This window comes from Ciona intestinalis, unplaced genomic scaffold (assembly GCF_000224145.3).
Source record: "Ciona intestinalis unplaced genomic scaffold, KH HT000122.2, whole genome shotgun sequence".
Classification (NCBI taxonomy): domain Eukaryota; kingdom Metazoa; phylum Chordata; class Ascidiacea; order Phlebobranchia; family Cionidae; genus Ciona; species Ciona intestinalis.
Genome location: NW_004190444.2, coordinates 115,433 through 130,972, shown reverse-complemented (window position 1 = coordinate 130,972; position 15,540 = coordinate 115,433). Strand labels below are relative to the sequence as shown.

Sequence of the window (15,540 nt, the reverse complement as noted above, 5' to 3'; positions counted from 1 at the left end):
TACCCACCCCACAACATGTTTAATTATTGATGCTTTGTATTCAAAGATATTAAAATTAACCAACACTGCAAATAAATGGTTCTTTAAACAACAACACGACCGTCGATACATCTACCTGCTATGTATAACCCCAACCAGCCAACCCTCCGCAGATATGACATGTGCAATACGACGTACATTATCGACGCCACTAGTAGTGACTGCCATCCTCTCCTACATTGCAATGGCCAACTTATTGGCCGGCGTTTCAACTTTCGGGTCAACATACGTACAAAGGATGTTTAATGTGTTGAGGATGACTTCGGATATGTTGATAGGTGGGTTTGTGCCACGGCGTTTGTGTGGTGTTCTGTTTCATTCAACTCGTGTCTGCTTACGACTTGCCACATATGTAACTTTGTTGGTGATTATTTAATATATTTCTTCAGTGTATGGCTGACAATTTGGACAGTTTATAATTTATTAACATTTGGTATATGACATCACTTTTGAACAAACAATAATGATTATGACATCACAGGTGGGGTTTGTGTTCCACTTGGAATAGCAGGAACCTTTGCAGGGGGCTACCTTATGAAGAAATATAACTTCGACATCCGTCAAACTTTGCTCTTTACCATTATATTCTCGGGAGCAGGTTGTGTGTTTCTCGCAGCATTGTTTGGGTTGGGATGCAAAGTACCTTCTATTGCTGGTATAACTGCTCCATATAGGTAAGCAACATCGATATTTGTGATGTAACCAGAGGATAGCAGGTTCTAGGCCCAATGCTACCATTGTGGGGCCATGTGTCCTTGGGCAAGACACTTAACGTCAGTTGCTTCAACTCAGTGGTCACTAACAAATCTAATTGTCAGCTATATGAGGTGTATGAAACAACTGTGCAATAACTACCCTTGTTACCCCGCCACGGTGGATAAATAAATTATTGTGTTTAACTTTCAGAGGTTCAGACAACTTAAACAAGACAGCTTATTGTAACTATGATTGTCAATGCCCTAAAGGTCAATTCCTGCTTGTATGTGGGGCCGATAAAGTGACTTATATATCTCCATGTTACGCCGGGTGCAAACATACCAATAGTACAACTGGTTATAGGAAGATTTCGGTAAGAATGAACATGGTTATTGTCAAGTTATTTTATGTGGCTGAGGCCTTGTAGTTTTTTAGTCTTCTGACTTATTTTGTAACTTGTTAACGGGCACGAGGTGTATGAAACAGAATACCGTGTTATAACGACTGTTGTTGCCTGCTATGCGAGGATAAATAAGTTCCATTTATTCATCCCACCTCCACACAGAAATACACAAACTGTTCATGCGTAAGCGGGGACGACAAATCTGCGCATTCGGGATCATGTTCTTCCACCAACTGCGGCGGTCTCCTTGCTTTGTTTATGATATGCGTTGGGATCGGGATCACATTATTATGTTTCTGTCAAGCCCCAGTTTACGTGGTGTTGCTTCGTGTGTTGGAATCTGGAGATAAAGCTCTGGGAATTGGGCTCATGTCGTTTTCATCACGTTTACTTGGTGAGGCAATTAAGCTAATTGGATATTGGTAATTTTACACCAAGTGCTACTGATCTCACCCTTTAAATAATACAACTAGGCAAGGAGATAACTGTGATAAGTTCTGTGAATCTGGCCCTGATCGTGCACTCATAATAATGGCATAAGCAATTTATCCAACTAATTGTATAGAAAACCGATATTTTGCCAATTACCAGCAACATAAGTCTTATGACTATGACATTATGACATGCATTTATTTTGTATTTTATGTGTGTGGTGCACTATGAATATTACTTAAAACATCAACACACATTTACAATTATGACATCATACCTACCATTATGACATCATAACACACATTATCACATCACAGGTTACGTCCCTGGTCCAATTTGGTTTGGTCTCATACTTGATAGGAGTTGTATCTATAAAGCCCCAGCATGCCATGGGAAAGCATTATGTTACTTGTACAATACATACGGGTTACGTATGAGTTACATAGGGCTGAGCTTGGCTTGTAGTATGGTGTATATGTTGGTGTTCATCGTCACTTTCGTGTGGATGGAATTCAATACGGGAAAATATGAAAAAGATCCAATAATGATCGAACCACTAGAGCTCGATAGAGAGCTGAGACGAGAAAATTAATTGTGATGTCATTATTTTAAAATGATGTCATATTCCAGAAATTTTCTAAAGATATATTATTTATTTCACCAAATTGGTGGCCATTATGTCAGTGTATGTCATTATGACATCACAAGTGAATTTATGACATCAGAACTACCTTTTTGTTATTATTATTATCCTTTTCTACCAGGGTTTCTGTTTGTTTGAAACATTTACTGATAAGCAATAATTTATGAACACCTAAAAGCTTGTAATTGGCACCATACGGCTTGCATTGTAATGGAAAGATACCGGGTTCAAGGCTCACTGCTGCTACTATTGTGGGCGTATGACGCGTTCTTGGGGTTTTAATCTAGGGGTCACTGATGGGTTGTAGCACTCTGGCTGTCAGATCTACTTTGGCTTTAATCTCAAATCACGCCTTGCTGTACGACCTCCCTCATACAGAATATCAAAATAAGACAAATGGTTTTACTAAGATTTCTAAGTGCAATTAAAATCCCTGGTTTATAATGCCATGTTGCAATAAAACTGAATATGAGAGAATAAAATGAACAAAATGTGCTTCACGAAGTGTATTATAAGAATAAAAATGCATAGACAAAACATGCATAACCAGCTTACATACTGCAGTCAGTACACAATGTTGAACTAAAAAGAGGTATGATAGTGGGCACTTTATGTACACACCCACAGTTTCACTTTGGGCTTCTAATATTTCTATGTTTATTTAACGAGAAATTTATGATTTTGGAAGTCTGTTAGGGCAAAAGTGGCATGCAAAAAAATGTTTCAGGGTTTAATTTTAAGTGTATAAGGGTAATTATGTGGAGTGATGGGACAACTCTGACCAAATCTTAGGTCCCATGGCATGCCTCACTTTAGGACCTCACCCATGTAGAATAGACTGTGCATATACAATGTTGGGCTACTTTACACATATTGTTTAAAACATGGGGTGGAATTTATACCCAACACCCTGTACTTTAAACATGGGGTGGAATTTATAATACACTTATATATGATAGCGGGAATGCATTGAATGTAACGTTTATGTGAATTAAAAACATCAACTACGAAATTAAAAATATACATAATACATAGGTTTATCAGCAAAACAACAATATCCTCTAGATAGTTTGGTATATTACTCTTAAAAAAATTAATTTCCCTTTTTTTTCTAAATAAAATATTTTGAAAAACTACTAAAATTTACATTTTCACAAAGTGCCAGTTCTATAACAGGTTGGGGTGAAATAGATCACGTTTTATTGTCGTATTTGGTAGTAAATAAGTAGGTACTATATGCATTATTTAGGTACTATTCATAAGTGTTTATGAAGGTATATATAGATAACAATTAATTGTTAGTTCAATTTGTTAACAGGTAATTTTAGGAAGTGTTAATATTAACCTTGAATTGGTTACAGCATTAAAAGGAATTTATACAAGTTTCATTTACCCAGCGTACACTAATGTATGATTTACGTTTATAATATATTTTGAACATTGGATTTTGAAATCCTACTTTGATTTTCCAACCCAACAGGCACTTTGTAAAAATAATAGTTATCTAAAACATGGAACACATTGCGTAACACATAGGCGTCAAACCTGGGGTGGCAGGGTGGGCAGAACAACCCTTAATTTTCAGCACTGCATTAATCAGTAAACATTACAACCAATAAGTTAGATTTGTTTCACATGATTGTGTCTAATTATTTCTGCCTCCTCTCAAAAAGTTTGGCTTCATTAGCATCAAAGCTTGGGTGGCAAGGTAGACAAACCCTAGGAATTTAACCCAAAATCATTAAGTAAACAATGGAACCAAAGTTGTTCCATTGAAAGGGGCATCTAACCATTCCTGCCTCCCCTTTGTTTATAAAAGTTTGGCGCCTATGTTTATACATAAACAACTACAATTATGACAACACGTTGCCTAATAAAGCCCCAACTGCCCCAAAATAACCTTCATGCTCCAGAAACAAAGCCTTTTGCGAACCCTGTGACCAGAAGTCCATGGCATATGATAGCAACCTCATGGATATTGGGTTTATTCGAAGGAAATTGCCGGCGAACACAACACGTTCAACTCCCTGTGTGTAAAGCTTATCTAAGTATTGTGATGTAGTTTATATATATATGTGATATAATTATGAATGTATATTATAATTATAAGTATATATAATATATATCTTAAGTTTGGTGATGTGGTTTATAATCAATATACGCATTATTTAAATTATTATAACAAGCTATCATGTACTATGTGTCAAATCTAGAAGATTCAAGTTTTCTGTAGTTTAGTTTACTTATTCCAATACAAGTCACGTTATATTTACCTTTGTCTGGTTGGGACAAAGGTTGTATTTACGAATAGTAATAGTTATGATCAGTCAATCATTGATAAGTCAAAAGTTATACGAGTTTAATGCAAATATTAATGGGTATCTTTAGTTTCAAGGGAGGCCGGGATAAAAAGTTTCAAGGGAGGCCGGGATAAAAAGTTTCAAGGGAGGCCGGGATAGTACACCTCAATGCTTTGAGCTTGTTTGCAGCACACCAAGTTGTAAAAACTCATATTTGTACAGTTTTACCCAAAAAATGCTGTCAAAACATTTTAATTATTATTGTTAATTAATAAAATCTCACTAAACAACTTAATAAGCTCTGTCGCCCGAGATCCTGCATTCAATCTCCTGTTTTAATTAAATAAAGCACCAAGTGACTCCCTTATGGGTTATCCATTCCACCCCCATGGGAATACAATACAAGTGAAAGTCAGTGTTAATTTCATCAACTTGAATATTCAGGCACGAAGTGTTTTACAGGAATAGACGTTTAACTATAATGGTTTATAAAATAAGTTCTACATAATATACAGAAAGCAAAACCAAGTTTAACTAATAATTACCAAAGATATATTTCGATAACTTGCATTATCCGTCTATTGTTTTAAACAATTCTATTTTAATATTTGATTTTATTTGGTGTATAATTAGTAGCACTTGGTGTATTCTGTTATGATGCAACGAGAATCGTCCAACAGTATGAGTGCTAGATCAGGGCCAGATCACAATTAAATATTGTTATTTTTGGGATAATTTTTTTTAAAACATAAAATATTGCAGAGGAAAAATTTTTTAAAAGTTGGTTAATATGATAAGAAAAATATGCAGCAAACAAAAATCAAGTCAAACTATAACACACTATGTTACAAATGCACAAACAACATTATTGTAAATCCAAACATAGACATAACATACCTCTCGTTGTGCGCAGCTGAACACCAAACTCCCGATATTATTCGTCAACGTTACGAGCGTAGCTTTCGCTAAATCTTCTTTCGTTGCCGATTTCCGATCTTCCTCAGAATTCATCTTCCCAAAACTGAGAGGGTTGAAAGATTGAAGATTAAAAGGTATTATTAAAGATAATATATCATTGATTACTACATTGAAACTAAGGAAATATTAAGGTTATTACATAATAAACCTTAGTATTGATTTGCCAATCTAAATTATTTGGTGATGTATTGAGTTTTTCATGTATTGAGGAGATTTTTTATAAAATGCTTATATTTCAGTGGATAAAAAATGTGACTGACAAAAAAGCTGGGCATATTAGACCCACCAAAAATAAGAGACAAACACAAATCCAAAATTTACATTATGCCTGGTATCAACAACAAATTTTTATTGTAAAAAAAAAAATTTTTTATTCAAAATTTATATATTTTATTAAATGAGGAAACAGTTATAGCCCCACCTAGAGGCGACCACATTTCCGGGAAGTCCGAACTTTGCGTAACCCCCTTCACCATAGATATCTGATACTAATTTATCGACTTTGGTGCTGTCACCCTTCGTGGCGAGGTCGATCGCTTCATCGTACGTTTCGCATCCGGTTAATAAACAACATAAGCCAAGGAAAGTACCTCCGCCGAGACTTGTACCTGGGGTGGTAGGGTTACATTATGTATATGCAGATGTATAGATCTAATGTATAAAAATGTATATATATATTTTTTATACATTACGAAACAAGCCCTAATGAGTGTACTCCGGCCCCCTAATGAACGTATTTTACAATAAAATGCAAAACATGAATGAATCTCAAAATGTACAGTCCGGACTGTTTTAACTTAATGATGAACTAAATCCCAGACTTCATGGCATGCCAAGCTATAATTCCTCCCATATAGAATAAAACCTACCCAACTTACCTGACACACGAGCGTAATCTTCCTGCGACCTCACCAACATAATACTGACCCCTGACCCGATGTTCGCTACCATATATGGGTAGGGGTCTCGGAAGTCAAAGGGGGCTTTTTCGATGGGGCCATCACTAAGGGGGTTGGAGATAGAAAAACATTCAAAATGTCCGTTTAATCCACACTTGTGTTGCACAAAGTGGATTCCTGGGGAAAAACGAACTATTGTTACTCGAAGAATAACGATAGAAAAAAATAATGAATAACGATAAAAAAATTGTATTACATAGAAAGCCTATATTTTATTTTGAAAATACCAGAACATATATATTTTTATGAATCTCTATGAACACAGTAGCAAAGAACAAGTTAATTAAAACAACGAAAAGAAGGGAATTAGCAACAAACGACAGTTGCTATAACGGATGTTACATCTCCATTCACCTTTTATAACACAATCCAGTTCGTCCAGTTTATTTAAATTTATTCCAATTTCCGTTAAAAACTTTTGTTCAAACTTAAAAGCCCCCCCTCCTGTGGCGTGAAAGAGATCGATTAAAGTTGCGAATTGTTTTTCTTTGGCCATCGTGACAAACTTATCCATTTCTTCCGAGGGGAATCTTATGAAATGTAGATTGCCAGTGTAACCTTGGAAGGTGACGTTCTGAAAAAACACAAAAAAATTTAGGGTAAAATATATATGATTAAATAGACATGTTTATTTAATGGGCACATAAATCTCATTGAGGCAAAATTATACAATAAAGCATAAAAACGAAACTTTTATGACTTCTGATCCCTCATACTTACTGAGGAAAGAGTATTGGTTCAAGTTTTGTACATAATCTAAAATTAAATCTTTAATAAGATTATAAGAAAGACTTTTGGGACTTCTGTTAAATATTAATAAAAAAAACTCACCTTTAACTCAAGCCTTGTATCCCTTACACCAGTTGACCCATAAGCTATGTTTGACGTCAAATATTTCCGGATTGACTTCAGCGAGTCTTTTTCTTCTTTCTCTTCATCAGGTGACAACGATAGCGGTTCAAAATAAATAAGTTTAACGAGAGTGCCTCCAATATCGAGGCCAAACCACGGAAACGGGTGTTTTTTCCCGGATCTGCTCGAATACGTCCTCGGGCGGCTCGGTTTCGATTTGTTTGAAGAATTTTCCGAACTGTCCTTAAAAACTGAGCTGTCTCCCATTGTGAGGATTTAACACAACAAGAGCTTTAAATCAGTTTGGCAATGGTGTTTTAACGCAGAAATAAACAACTTATAGGTAGTATCTATGGAATATATAACATTCAAGCTGTTAGAAATATTAAAGTTAAATTTGACTTACATAAGTTTAAAAATAAGATAATAAAAACGTACTCAATATTATTCCCTAGCCTCGCGTTCAAAGTTAAAGACTTCACCTTTATAGAAAATATAGCTAGTAGCTTAGCTAGAGTCACAAACGGTATATATATATATTGTTTTACTTTAATATGTGACGTAATTTCTACTATCTTGTCTCTGCTTCCTAACTACAGTATCTAAAACACACTGTATATATAAACGAGGTGTAAAAATCCGCTGACGCAGCAAAAATTCGCCGCGTACGTTTGTTTACAAACAAAACAATGTCAACAAATAAGTCTACGCTTTATAAATTTGCAATATTCTCCAGTCTATAAACAAATACAAGTCATTCAAGGCCAAATGTGCATATATATATCCCTGCAGGCAAAAACATGAACTTTGGACCTGGCTTGGAGAAATATGCTTATCATACGCCACCACAAAACCGTAATACGAGAAATTCGTCCGAGTTCTTCGTTTGTTTTATATTTTAGCAGTTGATCAGTCATGCGGAAAAATCGTACGCATGATTTAGCAAAAAGTGTTGATTGCAAATTTTAACTTGGCTTAGTTTTTTTAAATAATTGCAAAATAAATGATTTTTTGCATTAAAAATAAATTGAATAAAAGAGAAACATTAAATATCTATAATAAAATCATGTGGTTTATTTTAAAAAGCAGAAAATGTTTTTAAAATTACTAGTTTTATTCTGGTAACACTGAAATAGACAATTTTCTGTCAGAAAAACGCCAGTCATGCTTCAGATGTAAACATACGATGATGTCAGTTTTGCGTAATTAAAATTATTCTAATTAAACACCGCCTAATTAATTAATTTAAGGGGAATAAGTAATTAGGACGGAATTAAATACATGGCCAGGTTGTATTTTGTTGTTTTGTAATTGTTTCGGACTAAATTACAACTTTTGCAGACAATAATTTTTATAATGAATAAACAAGAAATATTAAATTGTTTGTTTTCAAATTGGTATCATTTGTTTAGGCGTCACACAATAAAAAGGTACGTATTATGTTAATATTAACTTTCTTTTTTTGTTTTAAAGTGTAATTTTGATATAAAATGTTAAAAATTTGTCAACTATTGTGTCGTGTGTCGCCTAAACCGAAGTTTCAAAGTTTTTTGAGAAAATTTTCTGAAAAAAATACAGAAAATGTGAAATTTGCCAAATTGAATCACCGCGCTGTGGTCCAACTAGGCGGCAAAGACACAATTGAACATTTACAAGGTTTGGTCACAAACGATGTAACTTTGCTGCCTTCATCCAAGTGTATGTACGCTATGATGTTAAACACGCAAGGCAGGATTGACCATAACCTTATATTGCATTGGAACGATGGGGAAGTTTTAATCGACTGTGACGAAAGCAGGGCTGATATTTTCATGAAATTGTTGAAGAGATATAAACTTCGTAAAAAAGTTGAAATTCTCGAAAGAAACGATTTAAATATCTGGCAAAGTTGGAATGAAAGTTGCAGCAATGTTATGCCTGATGTTAAACATCATGTTTGTGCCAATCCTGATCCAAGAGTTAAACTAATGGGGTGGAGGGTTGTATCATGTGACCAACCATGTGATGATGTTATGATGACATCATCAAAGGACTACCATATATGGAGATACAAAGTCGGGGTGCCGGAAACGGACATCGATCTTCCACCAGGAAAGAGTTTGCCTCTTGAAAGCAACTTAGACTTCATGCATGGTATCAACTTCCACAAGGGTTGTTACCTCGGACAGGAGTTAACGGCGCGAACCCACCACACGGGGGTCGTGAGGAAACGACTCATACCCGTTGAGATATTAGAAGGGAAAGTCCCTGAACCGGGAACATCTCTTCGATCCGAAAACAATAAATCAGCCGGAAGGTTGCGGGGGGTTGTGGGTGGAAAACATGGACTTGCGCTGATTAAACTCGATTACGAGGGGCAGATACTGACCACTAGTGGAGGTACTAAGTTGAAAGGACAAAGGCCATTGTGGTGGCATAATGAGGGGAGGAGTTACTCGGATGGGGCGTGCCAACCAAGTAATATAAATGTCAAAACTTGAAGTTTATTTGTTTTCTGTTCTCTCATGAAGTTTATTTTGCTGCTGTTATTACTCGCCGTATTGTGAGATCGGAAATTGCTTATCTACGTAACAATATTGTAATTTTATGTGATATAAAGTTCACTCTGTTGTTCATAAGAATATACAAATTTCACATCTTATTTCCCTGTTGTTGCATTGTTACGTAACAATGCTTGTGTTAGTGCTTGTTTTGGTTTTGCAAATGTTTAGCAGCGTTCTTGTTAAATTTTATTAAGATGTATTATTCACAACATTATAACTTTGGGTTGTTCATCTAATTTGTAATTTCTAATTCAATAAACTCTAACTTAGGTTATTTATTAGTTAAGTTTTGCTCAAGTTTAAATGTAAAACTTATAAGTTTTCTTATCTGCATATTTTGTAACCCCAGTATCTCCACAGCGTAGTTATCCCTCTGCCCGAGGATTTTGTTAAATATCTGCAAGATGACGGCACTGTTGTGTTGCCGAGAGGTGTGGTGCTCCCAGGAGCAACTAGGGAGGAGTGGGACAATGAAGAAGAGGAGGGAGATAATGGAGAGGAGAGGAGTGAAGAAGAATGGGAGGAAAATGAAAACGAAGAGGTTTGTGGTATGAAAGATCAAAGTGTATGGACCAAAACGCCCGTGTTATACAAATCTGGTGCCGCGGCATAGTGGTTAGCGCGCCTGCCTGTAACCCAGAGGTAATGGGTTCAAGGCTCGACGCTGCTACCGTTGTAGGCGTATGTCTCCTTGGGCAAGACAGTTAACGGCAATTGCTCCAACCCAGTGGTCACTAATGGGTTGTCCAAATTATCACCCATACATAAAAAAATGACAAAATCAGAAAAAATAAACACCCACAAAGTAACAATACATGGTAACTCGTAAGCTGGCCCAAGGTGTTGAACCTGTGTGATAACGACTGTCGTTTTCCGGCCACGCGAGGATAAAGTAAGTTACATTCATTCATTCACATTCAAATACAACTGTTGTTGCCCCGCCATGTGAGGATAAATAAGTTACATACGTGGTAACTTGTAAGCTGGCACGAGGTGCATGAAACAGAACACCCGTGTTATAATGACTGCCATTGCCTTGCCCGTGAAGATTAATAAGTTACATTTAATAAAAATAACACAAAGTTTTCTTACAGGAGGGAAATAACCCTGAGTTCACTGAACTGATGGAAGAAATCGGGAAATTAATCGAAGACCTCGGGGGAAAAGTGTTTCCTAAATTGGGGTGGAGCTCACCTAAAGATGCAGCTTGGATAGCAAATAATTCCTTGTTGTGCAACACTGCAGGTGCTTAATGTTCCATATAGGTGAACGAGTAGAATAGATGCTTAGACCCAGTGGTTAGGTGCTTGCATTGTAACAAAACGATCCCGGGTTCAAAGCTGGATGCTGCCACCATGATGAGCGAATGTGTCCTTGGGGAAGCCACGTAACAAACCAATGAATTGTAGCACCCTGGGTGTTGGGGTAATGGACTAGCGCTGTCTTAATTTTACCCACATACAAATAAAAAATATGGGTGAGATCCTACAGTATGGCATATCATAGGATCTGAAACTTGACCAGGGTTGGCCCATTATTCCAGGAGCCATAACAAATTTGAAATAAATCAAAACCACCTTTAATTCCCAGGTGAAGTAGTTCTTCTGCTTAAAAGTTCTGACTTTATAATTTATGATTTGACTTCGGTATTCAAGTTATGTACAGATGTGGAAAGTGACGCAAATATTCCGCATCAGGTAAGAATATGTTGGTTGTTGTTTTTATTGGTTGAATAATTTTAAAGCCCAAATGCTACTTGCTTTTTTTTAATATGAAAAAACGTAGGGTTGTGCCCACTTACGAGTTACCACGTATGTAACTTATTCATTCTCGCATGGCGGGACAACAACAGTCGTTATAACACGGGTGTTCTGTTTCATACACCTCGTGCTCGCTTACGAGTTACCACGTATGTAACTTATTCATCCTCGCATGGCGGGACAACAACAGTCGTTATAACACGGGTGTTCTGTTTCATACACCTCGTGCTCGCTTACGAGTTACCACGTATGTAACTTATTCATCCTCGCATGGCGGGACAACAACAGTCGTTATAACACGGGTGTTCTGTTTCATACACCTCATGCTCGCTTACGAGTTACCACGTATGTAACTTATTCATCCTCGCATGGCGGGACAACAACAGTCGTTATAACACACGTGTTCTGTTTCATACACCTCATGCCTGCTCACAAATTACCACGTATGTAACTTATTCATCCTCGCATGGCGGGACAACAACAGTCGTTATAACACAGGTGTTCTGTTTCATACACCTCATGCTTGCTTACAAGTTACCACGTATGTAACTTATTCATCCTCGCATGGCGGGACAACAACAGTCGTTATAACACAGGTGTTCTGTTTCATACACCTCGTGCCTGCTCACGAGTTACCACGTATGTAACTTATTCATCCTCGCATGGCGGGACAACAACAGTCGTTATAACACAGGTGTTCTGTTTCATACACCTCGTGCTCGCTTACAAGTTACCACGTATGTAACTTATTCATCCTCGCATGGCGGGACAACAACAGTCGTTATAACACGGGTGTTCTGTTTCATACACCTCGTGCTCGCTTACGAGTTACCACGTATGTAACTTATTCATCCTCGCATGGCGGGACAACAACAGTCGTTATAACACGGGTGTTCTGTTTCATACACCTCGTGCTCGCTTACGAGTTACCACGTATGTAACTTATTCATCCTCGCATGGCGGGACAACAACAGTCGTTATAACACGCGTGTTCTGTTTCATACACCTCATGCTTGCTTACAAGTTACCACGTATGTAACTTATTCATCCTCGCATGGCGGGACAACAACAGTCGTTATAACATCGTTATAACAATATAAACTACTCAATTCAATCTATTCAAGTTGCCCACCTATGTTTTTGTTTCAGCTGGTGCTGCGAAAATGGGCGAACCTTGTGCCTGGGATGGAGTTCCGATGTTTTATACGAAATAAATCTCTATTAGGCGTCAGTCAGCGTGATTATAAGCAACATTACGATTACATCATAAAGGACAAAGATAAACTGGCGGAAGAAATTCACAATTTTGTATCTGATGAGATTATTGATAAATTTCCAAGTGATTCGTGTAAGTTGTGGGTTACTATATACAAAAATTATATACAATAAAGGTACTTTATATAATTCTTTGAATATTTTAATTTACTATTAATTGTGGGAATGATAGGAGAATGAAAACATTGGCCATCTTCCCCCAACATACTGAATATATATATATATAGTACCATGCATGAGACTTGCCTGCGGGCACAAACAAACAAACAATACACATACAACTTATATATCGTTATGTATGCACAAGTACCCTTACGCTTTATCTATCAAACCAAATTTTACCAATATACCATGTTATTACTATAGACGCAACAATATAGGGTTACATCATAAACGAAGCAACTGTGAGTGTTCTATCGTCACGTTTTCATGTTTGTTTAAAATTTGTTACACCGGTGTCGATAACCAACTAACAAAATTTTATATTTTTTTCAGTTGTCGTCGACATATACAAAAAGAGAGACGTAAGTAATTAAAATATTGTGTGCAACACTGCAGGTAAAATACCCTGGCAACACTGCAGTTAGAATAATCTGGCAACACTACAGTTAAAATAGCTGGCAACACTGCAGTTAAAATAATCTGGCAACACTGCGGTTAAAATAATCTGGCAACACTGCAGGTAAATTAATCTGACAACACTAAAAATTAAATAATCTGGCAACACTACAGTTAAAATAGCTGGCAACACTACAGTTAAAATAATCTGGCAGCACTGCAGTTAAAATAATCTGGCAACACTACAGTTAAAATAAACTGGCAACACTGCAGTTAAAATAATCTGGCAACACTGCAGTTAAAATAATCTGGCAGCACTGACATACTTTTATACACAGGGCAACTTCTGGGTGATTGATTTCAACCCATATGGTGAGATGACTGAGCCATTATTGTTCACTTGGGGTGAATTGTCTTCGGGGAGTTTGTCAACGTGTGATTTCTATGTTGATATGAAAACTGCAGGTCAGGGGTCACGTGTTGTTTACTAATGACGATCTCTATTGTTAAGTGCGTTGAAATTGCACCCTGGGTGTTGGGGTAATAGACCTACATCCCAGGTCTCAGGTGTGTCTCACTAGAGACCTCACCGTTATAGAATAGAATCTCTATTATTGAGTGTCTATAAACTGCCTCAGTGGGCTCTAGAGCACCCTAGGTGTTGGGGTAATATACCTACATCTCAGGTCTAAAGTTTTCTGTGTATAAATTATCTCAGCGCCAGACTAGTGGGGACCACAAGGCTTCCCAAACTTTTCCTCGCAACCCCTTTGAACCTTCTAAACTTTTCCGCGACCCTTCCCAGTTATCGGTATAGTACATAAAGTACTTTGTGTAAAGTTGGTAAACTCTTAGCGACCCCTGAAGTTCGTTACGAGACCCCTTGTTTGGGAAGCGCTGGTCTAAATGGTATCACCCTGGATATATCAACATATACACCTCATATATACATGATAACCAACCACACATTATAAACCTTACTCTCTACAATAACAAACTACTTTACTTGTGATGTCATAATCAACCGCGTCGAACGTGCCGTGTGTGGAGAGCGAGTGTTATGACGTCATAATGATTGACATATTGTTACTTCTATTCAGCTGTTACGTCACAGTGTTGATCATTTTTAACAGCCACGGTTTGATCTGACACTTTTACTCAAGTAGTTTTTACCGGTAGCGTATTTTAACAACTGTTGTTTTGTTGCTAATTCCTTCTCTTCGTTGTTTTAATTACTTTGATCTTCACCATCATTGAGAGATATATAATACTTCTATGTTGTTAATTGTTATAACCGCGATTTACAGATGACGTCACGATCGGTCAGTTCCGCTACACCCCTTCTGACGTCACAATGCAGCCCAGCGAGCACCTGCGATACAGAATGCCTCAGGATTTCGTTGATCTAAGCACCGGTAGTGACGCAACAAAGCTTATTGACTTCATGAGAATGGTTTGTTTGTGACGTAACAATGTGAATTCAAATTTACGTTTAATTATGATGCCATTTTCAGAAAATTCAAAACGATGACGTAGAAGATTCGTCAGATGACGAACAATGGACATTACCTGTCAACAGATAGCATTGTGACGTCATGTATTGTATTATGACGACATATATGCCGATTGTCGGTTAAAAGTCACGTGCGCGGTTTGTGGTTCATTACGTCACAATAACGTTAATGACGTTTTATATTTGAATTACAATCGGAATTGTTACGAAATATTGAAACGTTCCAGAATGAAGGATTCCATTGGTCTCTAACAATCGGTCGGTTTGTTATGATTGTTGGACGATTATCGATCGAATGTTTGGTCGAAGTTTCGATATTAAACTTTGGAGGGGTGCGTTAATGTTTTGTATTAATATTTGTTTAATACCAGCTTGGAGTGGGTGTGTTTAAACGGCTTTTTATGTTAGTGTTTTACTTCGATACAGTGAACGCCAACTTCGAGGTAATGTCAGTTGTTTCAGCAGTTAGAATCTACTTATGAAAAATTACCGTACATAAGTTGTATATATAGGCGTGTATGTGGTAGTTAGTGTTTAATATATATGTAGATACTACTGTGACGCGCTGTCGGAGTTATATGATATAGAA

General features: G+C 36.9%; 4 protein-coding genes across 6 annotated transcripts in view; 3 read left to right on the top strand and 1 right to left on the bottom strand.

Annotated features, from left to right (window-relative positions):
* LOC494423 (solute carrier family 21-like) overlaps positions 1-2,708 on the top strand; it is a 27,123-nt gene extending 24,415 nt beyond the window's left edge. Inside the window, exons 9-13 of one of the 3 annotated variants that reach the window (XM_026838853.1) lie at positions 153-317; positions 521-713; positions 946-1,108; positions 1,301-1,532; positions 1,888-2,708. In XM_026838853.1, coding sequence (XP_026694654.1) covers positions 153-317; positions 521-713; positions 946-1,108; positions 1,301-1,532; positions 1,888-2,162 — 1,028 coding nt within the window. In that variant the 3' untranslated portion in view covers positions 2,163-2,708. 3 annotated transcript variants of the gene reach the window in all.
* Positions 2,705-7,649, bottom strand: LOC100183199 (pantothenate kinase 3). Its single transcript, XM_002123374.4, has 6 exons — positions 7,282-7,649; positions 6,805-7,024; positions 6,370-6,567; positions 5,913-6,099; positions 5,411-5,534; positions 2,705-4,240 (listed from the first exon to the last, which is right to left on the bottom strand). The coding sequence occupies exons 1-6, from the start codon at positions 7,567-7,569 to the stop codon at positions 4,067-4,069; spliced, it is 1,191 nt and encodes a 396-aa protein (XP_002123410.1). The 5' UTR covers positions 7,570-7,649; the 3' UTR covers positions 2,705-4,066.
* A 973-nt stretch (positions 7,650-8,622) lies between these two features.
* LOC100175373 (cell division cycle protein 123 homolog) lies at positions 8,623-15,292 on the top strand. Its single transcript, XM_026838869.1, has 9 exons — positions 8,623-8,732; positions 10,206-10,386; positions 10,940-11,090; positions 11,436-11,542; positions 12,755-12,953; positions 13,376-13,404; positions 13,777-13,903; positions 14,746-14,891; positions 14,953-15,292. Exons 1-9 carry the CDS (start codon positions 8,659-8,661, stop codon positions 15,019-15,021), a joined length of 1,083 nt encoding a protein of 360 aa, XP_026694670.1. The 5' UTR covers positions 8,623-8,658; the 3' UTR covers positions 15,022-15,292.
* Positions 8,750-10,205, top strand: LOC104266630 (putative transferase CAF17 homolog, mitochondrial). The gene has a single exon (XM_009863335.3). The coding sequence runs from the start codon at positions 8,793-8,795 to the stop codon at positions 9,780-9,782; it is 990 nt and encodes a 329-aa protein (XP_009861637.1). The 5' UTR covers positions 8,750-8,792; the 3' UTR covers positions 9,783-10,205.
* Positions 15,293-15,540: the final 248 nt, after the last annotated feature.